Raw genomic sequence first — 18,968 nt, 5'->3', positions numbered from 1 at the left:
TCCTACAGCTGACCATAAACATCCTCATTGTTACCCCCATTTTCCAGCTTAGGAAACTGAGGCTCAGACAAGTAAGGGGCTTGCCCATGATCATACAGGCAGCAAGGGTTGGTGCTGGAATTACCACTAAGCTTCTAACCTTCCCACGAGAAGGTCCTGGTGGCTCCAACGTGAGACACCTCCTGATCCTGTAGACTCCAAACAGCTCTATGTTGAGGGAGTGAAGGGAGGGGAGTCCCTGTTCATGTGCTACAGATGTAGGTCGTTGGTCCCTTGGCGTACCCCCATGGTGGGCAGGACCCCAGCAGCAGCAGCGGGAGTTGCAAGATAACAAAGGCCCTCCCTGCTGGGACCAAGGGCCAGTGGCCACTCCCACCACGGTGCCTGACCTTCCGCCTCCGCCCTCAGCCGTGTGCATGTGGGAGATCCTGAGCTTCGGGAAGCAGCCTTTCTTCTGGCTGGAAAACAAGGATGTCATCGGGGTGCTGGAGAAAGGGGATCGGCTGCCCAAGCCTGACCTCTGTCCACCTGTCCTTTACACCCTCATGACCCGCTGCTGGGACTACGACCCCAGTGACCGGCCCCGCTTCACGGAGCTGGTGTGCAGCCTCAGGTGAGCACAGGCTGGGAAGACGCGGGCAGAGGGTGGCTGGGTGGCCCAGAGGCCAGAGGCTGCCCGGTGGCACCGAGAGGTTCACGGCTAAGTCAGTGCGCTCAGGGGCTACGCAGCACGTGTCCCGGTTCCCATCTGCTGAATGGAAGAGTTCAGGTTCGAAGTCAGCCACTTGGCCAAGGCAGTGACAGGAGGGCCCTGACATGTACCCAGACCTCCCTTCCGATCATCGCTGAGCCACGTGTCCACAGAGAGTGAACTGGTCCTTCCAGAGAGGCATGATGAACATCAGGCACTCCATACAGAGGCGGCTCTGTCAGGGGCTGGAAGTGACAGGCTGGCTGTCAGACACAAGCTCAGAGACAGGTGAGCCTGGGGGAGCCTCGCTCTCTAGGACATCTCCACCCCAGCCCTGCGCCTTGCTCGTGCTGTGCTCAGAAGGTATTTTCTCTGTTGGAATCAAAAGACTGGCCCAACTGGGCACCATGGTGCACACCTATGATCCCAGCAGCTTGGGAGGCTGAGGCAGGAGGATCGCCAGTTCAAAGCCAGCTGCAGCCACTTGGCGAGGCCCTATCTCTTAATAAAATATCAAAATGACTGGGGATGTGGCTCAGTGGTTAGGCACCCTGGGTTCAATCCCTGGTACCAAAAAAAAAAAAAAAGACTGACCCAAAGGCCCAGGCTCTGCAGAGTTTGGCTGGAAAACACCTGTCTCGTCTGACTGGGGCTAAAGGCCTGAGGCCTTATCCTTCCCAGTGCCAAGACACTGTTCCCCTGGTACTGGAAGGTCACAGGTGAGGGGTGTCCATTTCAGAAGTCCAGGAGTCCCTAGTTTGCTTGGTGGCATGCCTGCCATTGGTGCTCCCAAGGTGGTCTCCCTCTCCCAGCATACTTTAGCAAGGAAGTCTGCAAACCTTTTCTGTAAAGGACCAGATAGTAAATATTTGGGGTTTTGCAGTCTGTGTAAGTCGAATCTGCTCATCTCTGCCTTAGCAGCTTAAACACCCACAGACGGTAGTAAATGAATGGGGGTGGCCGTGATCAATAAGACTTCATCTGTGGATACTAAAATCTGAATTTATCACGATTTTCATGTGTCATAAAATATCTTTTTCTTTTTTTTTCAATCATTAAACATGTGATAACTATTCTAAATTTGAAGTCATAGAAAAATAAGTGGGAGACCACATTTGGCCTTTGACCATGGTTTGCTGACCTCTGTTTTAGGGGATCTCCTGTTGAATTAACCTTTAACACTATAGTAAACATGTTAGCAAATTTTAGTGAGGACAAGAAAAATTACCCCTGGAAACTGCCTGACTGGAGGGCCACCAAGAGGGATGCTGAGAATGTCCAGGCAGCAGGCAGCAGGGATGACCCTGCCTTTGTTGTGGGGCAGGGTCCCCAACATAGTCTGCAAAACCTCCAGCTTAAAAGGCCTCCCTGGCTGGGTGTGGTGGTGCATGCCTATAGCCCCAGTGACTCAGGACACTGAGGCAGGAGGATTGCAGGTTCGAGGCCAGCCTCAGCAACTTAGTGAGGCTGTAAGCAACAGAGCAAGACCCTGTCTCAAAAATGGGAGTTATTTCCTTCCTTCATGGGCTCTCCTGGATAATTCAGCTGCATTTGTCCCTTAAAAGGGAGATTGGAGAAGCCAGGGAGTTCCAGGAGAAACGTATTGAAAGCTGTATGTTGAGAGCAAAAGTTCTAGGTAGGGACCGTGTGGTCTTGATCCATCCTGAGGCCTTGAGAACCACAGAGAGTGTGATGGGACGCGTGAGATGAGGGTGTCCCCTTCAGAGGCACCAGGCCAGCTCCCAGCCATGATGGGGTCAGTAGCAGGCTTCTGCGACGCAACAGGAAGGACACTCAAAGACCCAGAGGACCCCGGCTGCCTCCCGCAGGTCACAGTCCCTTCTTTAGGGTAAAGAAAGGTTTTGATCAGTGTTTCCCAATCTTGTAGGGGTAGGAAGGGCTGTTTTAAACATCATATTTGGAGACTTCTTCCACGTAATCATAATTTAGAATCCTTTGACTGACAAAATACATTGTCTTTAAAAACACAGTACCAAGCCGATTCAGAAGTACCCAACACTCGGTACTCATTTGAGCATGTGGATTCATGGAGCCCCTGCGGTGATGCCAGAGGCCTCTGGGGTCTGTGATTCCCAGGTTGGGAAGCACTGAATTAGGGTGGAAAAGTGAGGGGCGCCAGAACAGCCAACCCAGGGGTGAATCTGCAGCCCGTTCACCCACACCGGAGACCAGATGGTGGATTGTTTATAAGAAGTCACACCTAGGCCTACATCCCGGAGTTGGCTGGGACATTGGAAATCCAAACAGGGGACTGGCACCAAGAGCAGGTGCTGGAGGGCAAACCATGTGAGGGGGTGGGGCTGCCGCAGGCTTCTGCCACCCTGGTTGGGCTGAGTCTGGCTCTCCAAGGACCTCTTCCCACCTTGGACCCATCCCTGTGATCCTCCCAACCTCAGGGTGCCCTCAGGACCCATAAGCCAGGCTGCCTCAGAGGGGTCTTCCCAGCCACTCTTCAGGGGAAATGGAAATGAAAATGGGATCCAAGGCCCTCATCCAGGCCTCTCCTGGTTTCAGTATAGTACAGAGAGGAATCACAGGGAGTATCTCACTTTGACCCTGTTTCTCACCCTGTCGGACCTGGTGCCTTGGCAGTGACATTTATCAGATGGAGAAGGACATTGCCATAGAGCAAGAAAGGAATGCTCGCTACCGTCCGCCCAAAATATTGGAGCCCACTGCCTTCCAGGAACCACCACCCAAGGTACGCCGGCCCCTGCTCTTGTTAGTTCCATGAGTCATGACAGCCAGGTCCTATGTGACCCCTGCCTGCTCTGTGTAAGCAGGATGCTTTCCTACAATCCTCTCCAAGTTCTGTAACTCAGCTGTCTATCACCCCATGACATATCTGGGCCCTGGCAGATGTAATCTGAGACAACAGATACCTTGTGGAGAAGTTGGGTCTAGAATCATCTCTCAGAAGTTCCCCTTGGGAAGCTGGACACTTTTCTTCTGCGAGCTTTCTAGGGCTAGGTTAACTCTCCCTGAGGATGCATGGCTGGAGAGCCCATCCTGGGCCCCCAAGGTCCCTTCTCTGTTTCCACGCTCTCCATGGCAGCCTTGGGCTCAGGAGCCAGAGCCCCACTGCTCCACTATTTGGGGGCGGATACCAAGACCTTGCCTGCGTTTGTCAACTAGAGCTGCCAAACAAAAATCCCACAGAATGAGTGGCCTAAACCGCAGACACTTATCTCTCACCGTTCTGGGGGCTGGAAGTCCAAGACCGGCCTCAGCAACTTTGGTATCTGCTGAGGACCCATTCCTGGCTTGCAGGCAGCCACCTTCTTCTGTGTCCTCACCTGGTGGAGAGAGAGAGAGAGAGACCTTTGATCTCTCATCCTCTTTGTATAAGGGCACAAATCCATTTATGGGGCCCCATCCTTATGAACTCACTGAACCCTAATCACCTCCCAAAGGCTTTACCTCCTAATACCATCACACTGAGGGGCAGGACCTCAACATATGAACATATAAACATATGAAGCACTCAGTCCACAATAATGCATGAACTGGTCCAAGGCCTTATCTTATTGTTCCTCCTGCCAGGCATGTGCCGCCCTTTCCCTCGGGCCCAGCACAACATTTATCTCATGAAGTTTCCGTGAGTTCCTGAGCCCTCAGTGACCACCCCCTAAATGAGGCTGCCAATGACTGGTTTGTTAGGTGCTTCCACATAGAGGGAAGCTGCACATGTAGAGATCATTAACCCCTCCAATTAGCCATAGCCCCAGGTGACAGAGGCCCTGTACCTTCCCATCTCTCAGCATCTAGTTGGTGCTCAGCAAGTGGATGCAAAATGATTTTAATGATAACCTTGTCCACTATTGCTTCTTCATTGTGAATAAGCCTGAGCTACATTCACCTGATGCTCCCCTCAGTGGGTCAAGTTCAGTGAGGGGAGAGACAGCGATTGACACTACTCTATCCTCTTTCCAGCCCAGCCGGCCCAAGTATAGACCCCCTCCACAAACCAACCTGCTGGCTCCCAAGCTACAGTTCCAGGTAAATGTGTACCCGGGGGGCTGGGAATGGTCAGGCGCCTCGCTTGCCAAGGTGCTTCTTGAACTTCCATTCCTGTGCCATTAAGGAGCAGTAGCCCTCTGCAGGCAGTGAAGAAAGCTGGGTTGACTCTTCTTTGTTTCTTTGTTTGGTTCTCCTTTGATGTGAATTTGAACTCACATCAAAAGAATAGCAATTTAGTCCTGCCAGACTGTTCTCAGCTAAGAAGACCTGCCTGCAGCCTAGTCTGTCTGTCCGCAGTGTCTGCTGCTTCCTGTACCTACTCGTAGCTCCCTCCCATGTCTAAGGCCTCCCTGGTCTCCTGCCCTGAGCAGAGCCTCGGAGAAGGAATCCCAGCAAACTGGGCATGGAGGATGTCCCCAGAGAGTGAAGTGTTTCCCTGCAGAGGTCCTGGTCAGGAACTGGATGGCCAGTGAACAGAGCAGGGTTCCATCTGAGCCTTCTCCTCCTCCATCACCACTGGCCATGGATCTCACCAAGGCTGTAGGTCCCTGACTCAGAACACCCCTGTCCTGAGTCCCTCTCTTGTGACTGGGTAGGAGGGGGCCCAGCCTCCTCTCTGTCCTTTTCTTTCATCTCCCCATCAGAGTTGCTCTTCAGAACTGGAGTATCTCAACCAACAGTGACAATGTCAGTTTACTGATGCTCCTTACAAAGGGGCTGTGCCCCAGGGTCATATAGTTTTTCTCAAGGAAATGCCCCTGACCAAGAACCGACAGATAAATCCTTTATGTATAAATAAAATGCTTTGATTCAGAAGGAAGCAATGTCCATAAAAACTAAACATATTTAAAATAGAGATGGTATTTAAATTATATATGTAACTATATGCAATTATAATAGCACACACACACACACACACACACACGGTTGGCATTCCATATTCATGGGTCCTGCATCTGTGGATTCAACCAACCAGAAATCAAAAATATTAACAAAGAAAAAAATCTTGTCTATCTTGAATATGTACAGACTCTTTTCCTTGCCAGTTCCTTAAAATTACAGTATACCAGCTATTTGTATATTGTTTACATTGCATTAGGTAGCATAAGCAATCTAGAGATGATTTAAAGTGTACTGGAAGACGTATGTAGGTTACATGCAAATACTGTACCATTTAAGGAACTTGAGCATCTGCAGACTTGGGGTATCTACAAGGGTTCTGGAATGAATCCTCCTTGAATATGGAAGGGCGACTGTGTATGCATTTACTTATCGGTGGGTTAATCATATCTGTCAATTTGTAATATGACTATGAAACATTACGGTTTTGAAAGGCTCCCAAGGGAGGAGTGTGATCTCAATAGCAACCTGGGTGGACCCTGTGTGTGCAGAACACCACTGGGGCAGTGTTAGGCAAATGAGAGGCCATGATGCTCTGCCATGTGTCTCCAACAGGGACAAGGAAATGCCACAGCACATTCTTTGTCAACTCTGGGAGAGCAAGTCTGTGTCCCCCATGGTGCTCCTGCATCACTTCTTTGTGCTCCTGTTTGTAGCAGCTGATTGTCCACCCCCTTGTCTTGTCGTGTGCCTTGTGCTTCTTTGCTTCTCCTGAATAGGTCCCTGAGGGTCTGTGTGCCAGCTCCCCTACGCTCACCAGCCCTATGGAGTATCCATCTCCTGTTAACTCGCTGCACACCCCACCTCTCCACCGGCACAATGTCTTCAAGCGCCACAGCATGCGGGTAAGAGGGCTCTGCATGCTGGGTCCTAGCCTGGACTGAGGAGGCTGCTGGAGGGAGGTGGCCTGGGACACTAAGAACCCACATCCTCAGCCTCAGAGGGTGCCCTCCATGCTTCTGTGTGCCTGTCAAGTCATCAAGGGGTTCTATGCCTCTCTTCTCTTTGCAAATACATCAGCGTCTAGGATGAAGTCAGGCTCTGCTCCTGGGGACACTAGCTGGACCTGGAACTGCCCCTCCATACTGGTGCTATGGCACAAGATGTAAAAGTCTCTTGCTTTCCTGAACCCCAGGGGCAGGGTGTCCCACAGAAGTGTGGAGGCTGGTGGGTGGAGTGCAGCCAGGCCTAGTGGTGCTGGAGAATAAAAGATCCTGGAGGTTCTGCCCCACTCTGCCTTCCTGCCTGATTGCTAAATCTCTCCTCGGTCAAAGGAAAGAAAGGCCTCCTGGTGGCCGCTTCTCCTGCTGCTGCTTTTGTACAGGGTGTTGCTGGATGGGGAGGAGCTTAAGGGGTATTGTGGCTACTGGCTCATGAACTGCTGGAGAGGGGGCTAAGCCACCTCCCCAGTGATCTCTTTGCCATCAGAGACTGAGACCCTCAGTGCTTCATGGAATATCTGATGACCATCAGGTCTTATGTGGCAAAACCAGCTTTGCTTGAAAGCAGATGCCTGCTTGCCACCAATCATCTCCTTTAATGCAATGACCTCTTGCCATTTGTTGTCATGAAATCTTGGTATATTTTGCTAAACTGAGTTACAGGCTCAACTCATTATTTTAGCTCTAGTCCGTGTACATGTCTGATATTTCAGGCTCAGGATCTATGTCTCTAAAAATTTGGGGGTAGGGGAATCTGTTTTTATCATAATAGGTTTGGAAATTTTTGGCAAGCATGTTACTATACGTCTATACTGTTATTCTTTATTTAGTACAAATTTGAATGCCCCTGATAGCTTCAAATTCCAGGCAGCAAGATCTGCTGTGAAATAAATTTTCCCCAACCTACCTCGTTTTTCTCTCTTACATTAATTTAAACAATTTGTCTTTTCACATGCTTAACAATAATAAAGCTATGGTTCTAAGCATGTACTATAATTTAGGCAGTGTGCGGTTTCTCTACCCTCCTGCCCTTGACTCTTTATCCATAATTAATTAAGTTTTAGGGAGCTTTACTTTAAAAACTGTGCTTTTAGAAAGAAGCTATTTTGTACACTTGAGGGGCTGCGTGGCCTTTGTCTAAGCCTTGCTGCACTGCAAGGACTTTGTTCTGTTCCATAAAGACAGACTGTGCAGCAGGAAAAAAGACCTTTTGTGTCAGAGGTTTAGAAGTAATTGCCAAGAAGAAAAATCTGCCTGGAAGAACATAATGAGATTTCTTTAATCAAGCAAAAAAACACTAAAAATATAGATCAGAAACATTGAGCAAATTCTTCCCTGGTTGGAAGGCTGACAAGGTGCAATAGGCCCCCTGCAAGGCATTTGGAAACATTTAAGGAACACTCAGAGATGGGGACAGTTTTCCTCCTGACTGGCCCATAGCCTGGCTCATCTGGGAGTCTGTGGGATGCTACAGAGTCAAGATGGCAGCAATCTCCTCCCCTGAGTCCTCAGGAGTCAGTGCTAACAACAGACCATACTGTGCCTGGAGGCTTCCGAGCTCTGTCCGGGGTGCTGAAGGAGGAACACGTGGTTTTGCTTTCAAGGAGCTTACTGTCAGAAGGAGCAGGTCGAGTGCGGGCTGACAGGTAACAGGAGCCAGGAAGTCGTGGGGACCACAAAGTAGGTGTTCAGAGAGGAGAGTGGCTCCTGCCAGCTGCTAGTTGTCAGCTGGACCTTGAAGGATGGAGAAAATCTGGACTGGAAGAAGCTGGAATGTAGGGATGGACACGGCAGGGGCAAGTGGGGGAGCTGTTTGAGTGGTGGAGGCTAGCAGGAGGGGCTGGATCCCAATGACAGGTGTCACAGCTCATGAACATGGCTTTACAAGACAAAGGGAGTGTTAAGTGTCCGTGAGCTGGGAAGAATGCCTGGAGCACATTTCAGCAAAACCAACCTAGAAATTCAATGTTGTAAAAGTTCTCCTTTTTTCCTTTGGTCTTACTATGAAATTAAAAGACAACAGAATAAGTCTTCTAACATGCATTTGTTAAAATATTTGGTAAGATTAGGTCTGGGACATACAAAGCATGAAAATGGTGGCATTTCTAAAACTATACAGTATTTTCTGGGCTTGAGCAACTAATCCTTTTTGCATTGAATCTTGCTCAGTCTGTGCATTTTTTCCTTACACCTAGGAATTCCTATCTCTGTACTTAGGACCTCAGGCACTTAGTTCCTGTTTGTCTCCATTTGTCAATAGCCTGGGGCAGCCATACCATTGTGTTTGCAGGACTGACACTTAATAAAGGATATTTATAGCCTTAAAATTTGCTTTGCTCATTTGGGAGCATCAGTGTCTTATTCCATTTTGTGTTGCTATTACAAAATGCCTGAGGCTGGGTACTTTATGGAGAAGAGAGGTTTGTTTAGCTCATAGTTTCAGAGGTCCAAGAGTAAGGCACTGACATCTGCTCTGGTGAAGGCCTTCTGGCTACATCACAGTGTGGTAGATGGTGTTATGGTGGGAGCACCTACAGGAAGGCGATATCACATGGCAATACAGAAAACAAGATCCCAAGGAGGAACACATTTTTCATAGCAATCCCCTCAGAATTAATGGACTCCTGCCACACCTGGCCCACTCCCATGAGATAGCCTTAAACCATTCATGAGAGGGACACCCCTGTGGACCAGTTACCTCCCACCTGGCCCTACTTCTTTTGGGGGTTCCAGCACCTCAATACTGCCACGTGGAACCCAGCCTCCATCCAGCATGTGATCCTCAGCAGGGCGGTTGTCAAACCACATCCAAACTGTAGCACTCTGTGTGTGTCTGTGAAATAAATCATACAACAATCCCAGAATTATAAAATACCTTATGTTCTGAAATTTGTTTTCTTTTAAGACGATCTAGCTCAGTGATTCTCCCCTGAGGTGCCTTGCTTCTGAGGGGACCCTGGGCAATGATTGGAGACATATTTGGCACAGCAGGGAGGGACCACAGCTACCTAGTGATGGAGGCCAGGAGATTTCCTTGAAATAAAGGACTCTCTGGCCCCCAAACCTGAGCCTAACTATTGTTTACTCAGCCCCATGAGGAAAGGAACATTTTATGTTTTAAAATCACTCTTGACCAGCAACCAGTTCCATGTCTGCTTCGTTGTAATTGAACAAGGACTATTTCAGCGAAAAACCTAACTTGTGGGGAAAAGTATTGTTAGAAATCAAAGTTAGTAACTGCAGCCAAATGAACTTCAGGTAAACGATCCCAATACAACTGTTATTAGACTGAACTGTAATGTTCAAGTTGTTTTTTAGGGTGTAGTGGGGAAACTCTTTTGAGAAGCTTGGCAGGAATTATAGAATTCTAAAAGTAGATAGGGTTTTTCTAGAATTTTCTTTATGTGAATTGCACATTTGCTGGCCACTTCAAAGGAAAGGAACTGTTTTAGTCCATTTTGTGCTGCTATTAGGGGATACTTGAGGCAGTGATTTATAATGAACAGAAACTGATTTCTTCCAGTTCTGGAGGCTGGGAGGTCCAACATCAAAGGTCACATCTGGTGAGTGCCTTCTTGCTGTGTCATAGCTTGGCGGAGGCATCATCCCAGTGACAGGGAGTGTGGGAAAGTGAGGGCAGGGGGCCTAACTCGTGATTTTATCAGGAACCCCCTCCCGTGATAACTGACCTGTTCCTGTGTTAGTGGCACTAACCCCTCATGAGGGCAGAGCCCTTGTGGCCTAGTGGCCTAAAAGAGTCCCACCTCCCAACGCTGTTGCACAGGGGATTAATCATCCATCACATGAACTATGGGGCCATGTTCAAACGGTGGCAGGAACTGAGGTGCCTGCGGGCGTCCGTGTCAGAGCAGGATCCTGTCACTGGCAAAGGCCCTGGGGCGCTGTGTGATCAGGAGGATGCCCGGAGCACTCGTCCTCCCTCAGTCCCGGAGGCCAAGGGGATCACTGTACAGCAGGGAAAAAGCAGAATAGTCGGAGGGACTAAGCAGATCAATGTACAAATGAACCCTAGAAAGAATGGGGGAACCAGGAAAGCACCAGCGCCTTCCATTCAGCAGCTCAGACTACGGGCTCCGCCCCACAGGTGAGTGAAAACAGGTTAGAGTAATAAAGCTGGGGAGAGGAAGCACCTGCTCGAGATCTGCAGAGCTTTGCTTCTTTAAATTCACTCTTCATCTTTCCTCTTAGCTCCTGCCCCCCAGCTTTGGTTAAGCAACCCCGGCTGCTACCTTAACAAAGTCCAGGCTTTAAGAGAAAGGTACTGTCGACAGGTGCAGCCGTTGCACCTGGCTCGGCTCAGCCACGGCAGGCGGTCAGGTGGAACTGCGCGCCAAGGAGCTAGAGGCTGCACCTCTGCCCCTGGAAACTTGCGGAACTGCCACCATGGGTTTTCAGAGGGCTGGCTTTGCATTTTTAAATCTATTAAATGACAGCAACATCACAAATGCCAACTGAGAAAATACGATTTGGGGCCGTCACTTGAAGATAAAACGTCACTGACGGTTCGTGTCGCAGTTTGAATACGGTGCGTGTTGAGCAGTGTGTGCTGGGGTTTGCTGTCCTGCTGCAACCCAGGCTGTGTGTGAGGCCCACCCCTGATAATAACTGTCTGCATACACGGCCGCAGAGCCAAGAACAAACTTACCAGGGAAAAGTGGCTGTCGAGGCCAAGGCTTGCCGCTCCCCTGAGGGTCTTCTGGGGACCATCCATCCTCCGACCCTGGGGGATGGGGCTCATTGCATCTCTCCTTTCTCTCTGCTGTCCTCCCAGGAGGAGGACTTCATCAGACCCAGCAGCAGAGAAGAGGCCCAGCAGCTGTGGGAGGCTGAGAAGATCAAGATGCGGCAGATCCTGGACAAGCAGCAGAAGCAGATGCTGGAAGATTCCCAGTGGCTGAGGCAGGAGGAGAAGTCCTTGGTGAGCCAGTGCAGAGCCGGGGAGGGGTTTCCCTGCACTCCACTGGAAAGGCATGCTGTGCATTCTGGGGCCTTCCGTTCCAGAACCCTAAGTTGCTTCCTTTGGTCTCCTCTGCAGGACCCCATGGTTTACATGAATGATAAGTCCCCATTGGTAAGTCACCTGGAGAGGACTTCTTAGAGCCAAGCCCCTCAGGAATCCCCAGCCCCTGGCCTGCCTGTCTCTCCTTGCTACTGCGCATCTTGGGACCCTCCCACCCAATGGTCATAGTCTCTAATCACACTGTGGAGCGGGGTGAGGTGGGGACAAGGGAGGGGTGGACCCCAGAGCTGTAAGAGTGACAGTTCTCTTCCCTTTCTTCCTTGCAGACCCCAGAGAAGGAGGCCGGCTACAGTGAGTGTTCTGCCCTTCCTTGGAGGAGCCCCCACCTGGGTCTCTGTGGTACCCCTTCCTTGTTCACTGCCTGGGCAGAGAGCAGCAGAGTGTGCCTGAAATTTTAAGAGCCATCTGCCTTGTTTTAATATGGCACATGCGAAGATGGTTGGCTCAGAGTGGAGAGCTGCTCCCTGCCCTGTCCACCTCCTCGGTCCTCTTCTCCATCCATCTCCTGCCTGCATTTGGTTGGCGGAGTGGGCAATTCTCTCCTTTCTACTCCCCACCCTGGTGGAGGACACTCAAGTAGCTCCACCTGCCGCCCCCTTCTTACGTCTTCTCCAAGCCCGCAGGATGAGACCAGCCCATGAGAGCTTTCCAGAAGCCTCTGCTGAAGGCAGGCAAGGGAGGGGAGGAGCTGGTGATAATGACAGGAACAAGGACAGGGGACACGGAGCTTAACACAAGCCGGGCAGAGCCCAAGTCTCAAGCATTAACCCATTTCCTGTTGAAGCAACTCGGAGACAGGCAGTGTATCTCCATTTTACACAGGATGGACTGAGGCACGGGTTGTTGACAACTTGTCCCGTGTCACCCAGCTGCTCATTAGCATGTCTCGGGTTTGAGCCTAGACATTCTGTTTCCCAGGTGACTTCAGAGCTACCCCTCTTCTCCCAGGGAGTATAAATGAGCTCCCCTGGTGGCGGAGCTCCTTGGTGGCGGTGGCATGACCTGCATCCCGTGCTCACTCTTCCAGCCGCCCCCGCAGGGTCCGAGTGTGTGTTTGTCTATCACAGTGGGAGTGCGTAGCTCGGCTGTGCTACGATTTCATTTCCCCGAGCCCCACATGCTCCAGGCAAATCCCGAGCGCATCCTCTCGGCTCCACCCCAGGAGCTGCTGCTCCACCAGGTGGGGCTTCACAGGCCCCCGCTGCCTGCAGAGAGTCAGGCTTCTTGTTCATGGCTGGCCAAGGCCAGAGTGTCGCTGTCCCTGTGTCCATCAAGGAGGAAGCACACCAGAGCTGGAATTGCCATGCGGTCGCTCCATCTCTGCTGTGACTTTGATTCTTTTTCTTTCTGTACAATGCACCACGGGAAAATCATGGAGGCCAGGATGCCCTTTCCCTGCCATCTTCCTGGAATTGGGGCCTAATGTCCCCAGAGTCTCCTGGTAGTGGAGGAGAGGGCTTTGCTTGATCATAAGCGTGTATGAAGGAAAAGGCCAGCTGCTGAGACCCCCGCCCACCCACCCGCTCACTGTCCTTCCCGTTGCAGCCGAGTTCACCGGGCCCCCACAGAAGCCACCGCGACTCGGTGCCCAGGTATGTGTTGGCTCCACCACAGCTGGAAATGAACTGGAGGTGGGTTCCCAGGACCGAAGGCCGTGGACTTAGAAAGCCTTAAAGACAAGTGCCTGGCCCAGGGCTCCACAGCTACTTCCCGCGAAAGCAGGGGAAGAGGCGGCCTCCCGTCTCCACTGCCTGGCCCGGAGGAAAGCTCATCGGTGCAGCCCTGGGGACGGGGAGTGGCCCCTCTCTCTCGGGCCTCCCTTCAAGCTTCCAGCACACCCCTGTCCTTGCGGTAGCCGGGGTGGCCACAGGTATTCTTTGCTCTAGAACCGTGGTTCTCGCTGTTAGCTGCCCATGAGAATCACCTGAGGAGCACGGAACGACCCGGACCCCAAGGCCAGGTCCCGTTGGTCTGGTGTGAGGCCGCCAGCACGTGTCAGGCTCCCTGATGGAGAGCCACTGCCCTGGAAGCAGGAGGGAGGGACACGCCCCAGGACAGGTCACTATCACTCCTCAAAAGAGGCCTTTCCTGGTGGGCCGGTGGCGGGGAGGCCTACCCGTGAAAGAACAGCAGCGACGGCAAGGTCTTCCCGGGTCCCCAAGCCCCCTGCCCGTCCGCTTCTTTCCCTTAGTCCATCCAGCCCACGGCCAACCTGGACCGGACCGACGACCTGGTGTACCTCAACGTCATGGAGCTGGTGCGGGCGGTGCTGGATCTCAAGAATGAGCTCGGCCAACTGCCCCCTGAGCGCTACGTGGTGGTGGTGAAGGTGAGAGCCGGGCACGGGGGCCTCGGGCGGTGGGGCTGTGCACCCCTGGAGGCGGGCGGTGTCCCCACCTGGTGAAAGGGACGTTAGCGCCCGGAACTCGCAGGGCGAGCACCACCCCAGAAGCACTCTCGCCAGAGCAAACACGGCTTTCTGGAAAAGAGAAAAGCCAGCAGTAAGGCTGCCCTGCCCTTCCTCTCCTCAGAACGTGGGGCTGACCCTGAGGAAGCTCATTGGGAGTGTGGATGACCTCTTGCCCTCCTTGCCATCGTCTTCGAGGACAGAGGTAAGTGTCTCCTCCTAGAGGGCGTGAGTCTGTCACTTCTCCCCTGTGCCTCCGCCTGTCCCTAGTTGTATTTTCCGGCAGAGGCCACCAGGGTCACATGGGCAGCCTCATTTCTGCCACTGAGTCCCCAGCAGGAGGCTGCACAGCACGTCTGAGCAGCCACCACCAGAGGGCCAAGAGGCCCCCAGGGACCTGGTCAGCTGCTGGGGTGAATTTCCTATCCAGTCTCATGACGCTGTGAATTCTCACTGTGGATGTGCAAGAGGACACGCCTTCCTCCCCTCCCACCCGTTATCCTTTATCCACGCACCCTCTGGACTAAGGTCACGTGAACATGTCACTGAGATCCTGAGCCATCACTGAACCCACTGGGTGCCTGCTGACATGGTCCTTGGCAGGCACAGTAATGGCCTCCAAAGATGCCCACGTCCTAATCCCTGGGACCTGTGGACGAGTTACCTTTCAGGGCTAAAGGGGGCTTGCGGACGTGATCAGTGTAAGAAGCTTGAGATACGGAGACTATGTGGATCATCCAGGTGGGCTTGCGTCCTCATTAAAGGGCAGCAGAGGGGCAGGGGCAGAGAAGGGCTGTGCTGACGGAAGTCGAGTCAGAGTGCTGTACTTCTGCAGGGTGCAGCCTGAGCCCCAGGGAAGGCAGGGGACACCCACCAGCTCCGGCTGACACCTTGGCTTCTGACCCACAGAACCATCGGAGACCCAGCCTGTGTTTTTCTTTTTTTTTTTTTTTATTGTAAACAAATGGGATACATGTTGTTTCTCTGTTTGTACCTGGAGTAAAGGCATACCATTTGTGTAATCATAAATTTACATAGGGTAATGTTGTTTGATTCATTCTGTTATTTTTTCCCTTCCCCCCCACCACTCCCACCCTTCTTTTCCCTCTATACAGTCCTTCCTTCCTCCATTCTTGCCCCGCTCCCTAACCCTCACTCTAACCCTAAAACTAACCCCTCCCACCCCCCATTATGTGTCATCATCCACTTATCAGCGATATCATTCGTCTTTTGGTTTTTTGAGATTGGCTTATCTCACTTAGCATGATATTCTCCAATTTCATCCATTTGCCTGCAAATGCCATAATTTTATCATTCCTTATGGCTAAGTAATATTCCATTGTATATATATACACCACACTTTCTTTATCCATTCATCAATTGAAGGGCATCTAGGTTGGTTCCACAATCTAGCTATTGTGAATTGAGCAGCTATGAACATTGATGTGGCTGTATCTCTGTAGTATGCTGATTTTAAGTCCTTTGGGTATAGGCCAAGGAGTGGGATAGCTGGGTCAAAGGGTGGTTCCATTCCAGGTTTTCTAAGGAATCTCCACACTGCTTTCCAGAGTGGCTGTACTAATTTGCAGCCCCACCAGCAATGTATGAGTGTACCTTTTTTCCCACATCCTTGCCAACACCTATTCTTGCTTGTATTCTTGATAATCGCCATTCTAATTGGGGTGAGATTGAATCTTAGGGTGGTTTTGATTTGCATTTCTCTTATTACTAGAGATGTTGAACATTTTTTCATATGTTTGTTGATTGCTTGTAGATCTTCTTCTGTGAAATGTCTATTCATTTCCTTAGCCCATTTGTCGATTGGGTTATTTGTATTCTTGGTGTTGAGTTTTTGAGTTCTTTATAGATTCTGGAGATTAGTGCTCTATCTGAAGTATGATTGGCAAAGATTTTCTCCCACTCTGTAGGCTCTTTCTTTGCATTGCTGATAGTTTCCTTTGCTGAGAGAAAGCTTTTTAGTTTGAATCTATCCCAGTTATTGATTCTTGCTTTTCTTTCTTGTGCTATGGGAGTCCTGTTGAGGAAGTCTGGTCCTAAGCTGACATGTTGAAGATCTGGACCTACTTTTTCTTCTATAAGATGCAGGGTCTCTGGTCTGATTCCGAGGTCCTTAATCCATTTTGAGTTTAGTTTCATGCATGGTGAGAGATATGGGTTTAGTTTCATTCTGTTGGATATGGATTTCCAATTTTCCCAGCACCATTTGTTGAAGAGGCTATCTTTTCTCCATTGCATATTTTTTGCCCCTTTGTCTAGTATGAGAAAATTGTATTTATTTGGGTTTGTGTCCGTGTCCTCTATTCTGTACCATTGATCTACCTATTTTGGTACCAATACCATGCTGTTTTTGTTACTATTGCTTTGTAGTATAGTTGAAGTTCTAGTATTGTGATACCCCCTGCTTCATTTTTCCTGAGAAGGATTGCTTTAGCTATTCTGGATTTCTTATTCTTCCAGATGAATTTCATGATTGCTTGCTCTATTTCTGTAAGGTACATCATTGGGATTTTAATTGGAATTGCATTGAATCTCTATAGCACTTTTGGTAGTATGGCCATTTTGACAATATTAATTCTGCCTATCCAAGAACATGGGAATCTTTCCATCTTCTAAGGTTTTCTTTAATTTCTTTCTTTAGTGTTCTGTAGTTCTCATTGTAGAGGTCTTTCACCTCTTTTGTGAGATTGATTCCCAAGTATTTTATTTTTTTCAATGCTATTGTGAATGGGGTAGTTTTCCTAATTTCTCTTTCTGAAGATTCATCGTTGATGTATAAAAATGTGTTAGATTTATGTGCATTGATCTTATATCCTGCTACTTTACTAAATTCACTTATGAGTTCTAAAAGTTTTCTGGTGGAATTTCCTGGTTTCTCTAAGTATATAATCATGTCATCAGCAAATAGGGATAGTTTGAGTTCTTCTTTTCCTATTCGTATCCCTTTAATTTCTTTGGTCTGTCTAATTGCTCTGGCTAGAGTTTCAAGGATGATATTGAATAGAAGTGGTGAAAGGGGGCATCCCTGCCTTGTTCCAGTTTTTAGGGGGAATGCTTTCAGTTTTTCACCATTTAGAATGATATTAGCCATGCAGCCTGTGCTTTTCTAAGCTGCTAGGTCTGTGGTGATTTGTTACTGCAGCCGTAGGGAAGCTGATCCAGGACCACTGGACATTTGTCAGTTGTCTGTCTGGAAACCAAAGGTGGACCTCCCAGGGAGCCCTGTGATCCCTGCCTCCCTCCAGTCAGTCGGTCAGCTGCAGGTCACGGGTCACGTGGCGCCACCTCCCCACCATCTGCTGCTCAAGACAGGACAGGGCGGGAGCATTTGGGATGTTCCTCAGCCTCCCTCTGGGTGGCAGCAATAGCCCACAGAGGGTCCCAGCTGGGCAGGTACCACCAGAGGGCTAAGATGGCCACCAGGGACCTGGCCAGCCTCCTGGGCAAATTTCCTGATGAGAGTGCAGGTCTGAGGTGACAGCTGCTCGCCCAGGGATGACCACGTACTCACTGGCTCGCTCTGCAAACATCTCCTGTGTGCCGTGCGCTCAGTGTGCTGGGCTCTGGGCCTGTGCTGGTTTAAAAAGAAGAAAGTCCCAGACCTCTTGGTTTGACACTTGGTTAGACAACAGGTCCCTGCTCTTGGGCCCTGACCGTTCACTTGAACACCGATGGTGTGAAGACATTGCTGTGACCGGAGGGCCTCTGGGTGGGGCAGGTCAGGTGGGCACATGACTGGCTGGGGCTGGGTGGCCGGCCTCAACCTGTCGGAGGGCTGGATTCAGCCAGGCCTGGACCCCCTGGTCCCCAGGGGCTCTGTCGACCTCAGCCAACACCCTTCCCCGCAGCCGAGGGCCCCGCCTCTCCGTGTGCTCTTCCTACAGATTGAGGGGACCCAGAAGCTGCTCAACAAGGACCTGGCAGACCTCATCAACAAGATGCGGCTGGCGCAGCAGAACGCCGTAACCTCCCTGAGCGAGGAGTGCAAGCGGCAGATGCTCACGGCCTCCCACACCCTGGCCGTGGACGCCAAGAACCTGCTGGACGCTGTGGACCAGGCCAAGGTCCTGGCCAACCTGGCCCACCCGCCCGCAGAGTGACTGACGGCGGGGGCCACCCGCCCGCGTCTTCCACCCCCACCTGTCGCGCACCTCCCCTGCCTTGCCTTTGGTCACCTGGTCTTCTCAGGGAAGGCCCGGGGGTGGGGGGTTCTCCCTCACCACTTTGCACGACCCCCTCCCCACCCACCCCAGACTGTGCTGCTAGGCTGCAGCTGAATGGAGGGGACTCTGGGTATGGTCGCAGGGGCGGGTGACGCGCATGGTTCAGAGGGGGCACTGTTGCCGTCAGCCACTCCCTCCCACCCAGCCTGGGTGCTGGAGCCTCACAGGGTCACAGTGGTGTCCCTAGCAGCCGACATGGCTTTATGCATGGACATGGCAGGCCCATATGGGAGCCAAGCTATTTCTTCTCCTTCCTCTTCAGCCCTCGGGGATCCCCTGATGCACAGAGGGGCCAGGGAAGGGCCTTATTTTGGGGGGTCGGGAGGCTTGTAAGATGAGGGGTGGCCTGGCTTTCTTGTACAGTGTATATTTGAATTTATTTAATGTGAGTTTGATCTGGACTGACAGCTGGGTTCCCTCCTAATGGGGGATCTGGGACATCGTCCAGGAACAAACTGATGGGGAATTCTGGCACGGGACACTGTGTTGTCATCATGCCAAGTATCAGGGGAAGGGGCAGAGAGACGGAGGCCAGGACTGGACTTGGACCGCAATCTGCTCTCTCCCCGGCAGCCTCCTCTCTTTCTTCCTTTGCTTTCCCCGCCTTTTTCTTACTCCTCCTCTCCTCCCCCCCTTTTCTCATCTGAGCCCTTCCTTTCTCAAGTGTTTGTGTTGAGCCTTCTTTTACCTTCTTTCTATCGGATTCGTGGTTGAATTAAACTCGTACCATTTGCTTTGTGGTCTGTTTGATGGTGGTGTTCGTTTG

The 18,968-nt window shown here is 51.0% G+C and overlaps 1 protein-coding gene across 2 annotated transcripts in view; it reads left to right on the top strand.

Moving 5' to 3' along the window:
* Positions 1-18,936, top strand: part of Ptk2b (protein tyrosine kinase 2 beta) — a 117,001-nt gene extending 98,065 nt beyond the window's left edge. The window contains exons 21-31 of one of the 2 annotated variants that reach the window (XM_047548881.1): positions 409-613; positions 3,305-3,413; positions 4,646-4,711; positions 6,292-6,417; positions 11,306-11,452; positions 11,570-11,605; positions 11,821-11,845; positions 13,100-13,146; positions 13,746-13,883; positions 14,086-14,166; positions 17,864-18,936. In XM_047548881.1, coding sequence (XP_047404837.1) covers positions 409-613; positions 3,305-3,413; positions 4,646-4,711; positions 6,292-6,417; positions 11,306-11,452; positions 11,570-11,605; positions 11,821-11,845; positions 13,100-13,146; positions 13,746-13,883; positions 14,086-14,166; positions 17,864-18,079 — 1,196 coding nt within the window. In that variant the 3' untranslated portion in view covers positions 18,080-18,936. The remainder of the gene's footprint in view (positions 1-408; positions 614-3,304; positions 3,414-4,645; positions 4,712-6,291; positions 6,418-11,305; positions 11,453-11,569; positions 11,606-11,820; positions 11,846-13,099; positions 13,147-13,745; positions 13,884-14,085; positions 14,167-17,863) is intronic. The other variant, XM_047548882.1, reaches the window with a different exon arrangement.
* Positions 18,937-18,968: the final 32 nt, after the last annotated feature.

This window comes from Sciurus carolinensis, chromosome 4, assembly GCF_902686445.1.
Source record: "Sciurus carolinensis chromosome 4, mSciCar1.2, whole genome shotgun sequence".
Taxonomy (NCBI): Eukaryota; Metazoa; Chordata; class Mammalia; order Rodentia; family Sciuridae; genus Sciurus; species Sciurus carolinensis.
This window is presented reverse-complemented; position numbering and strand designations above follow the sequence as displayed.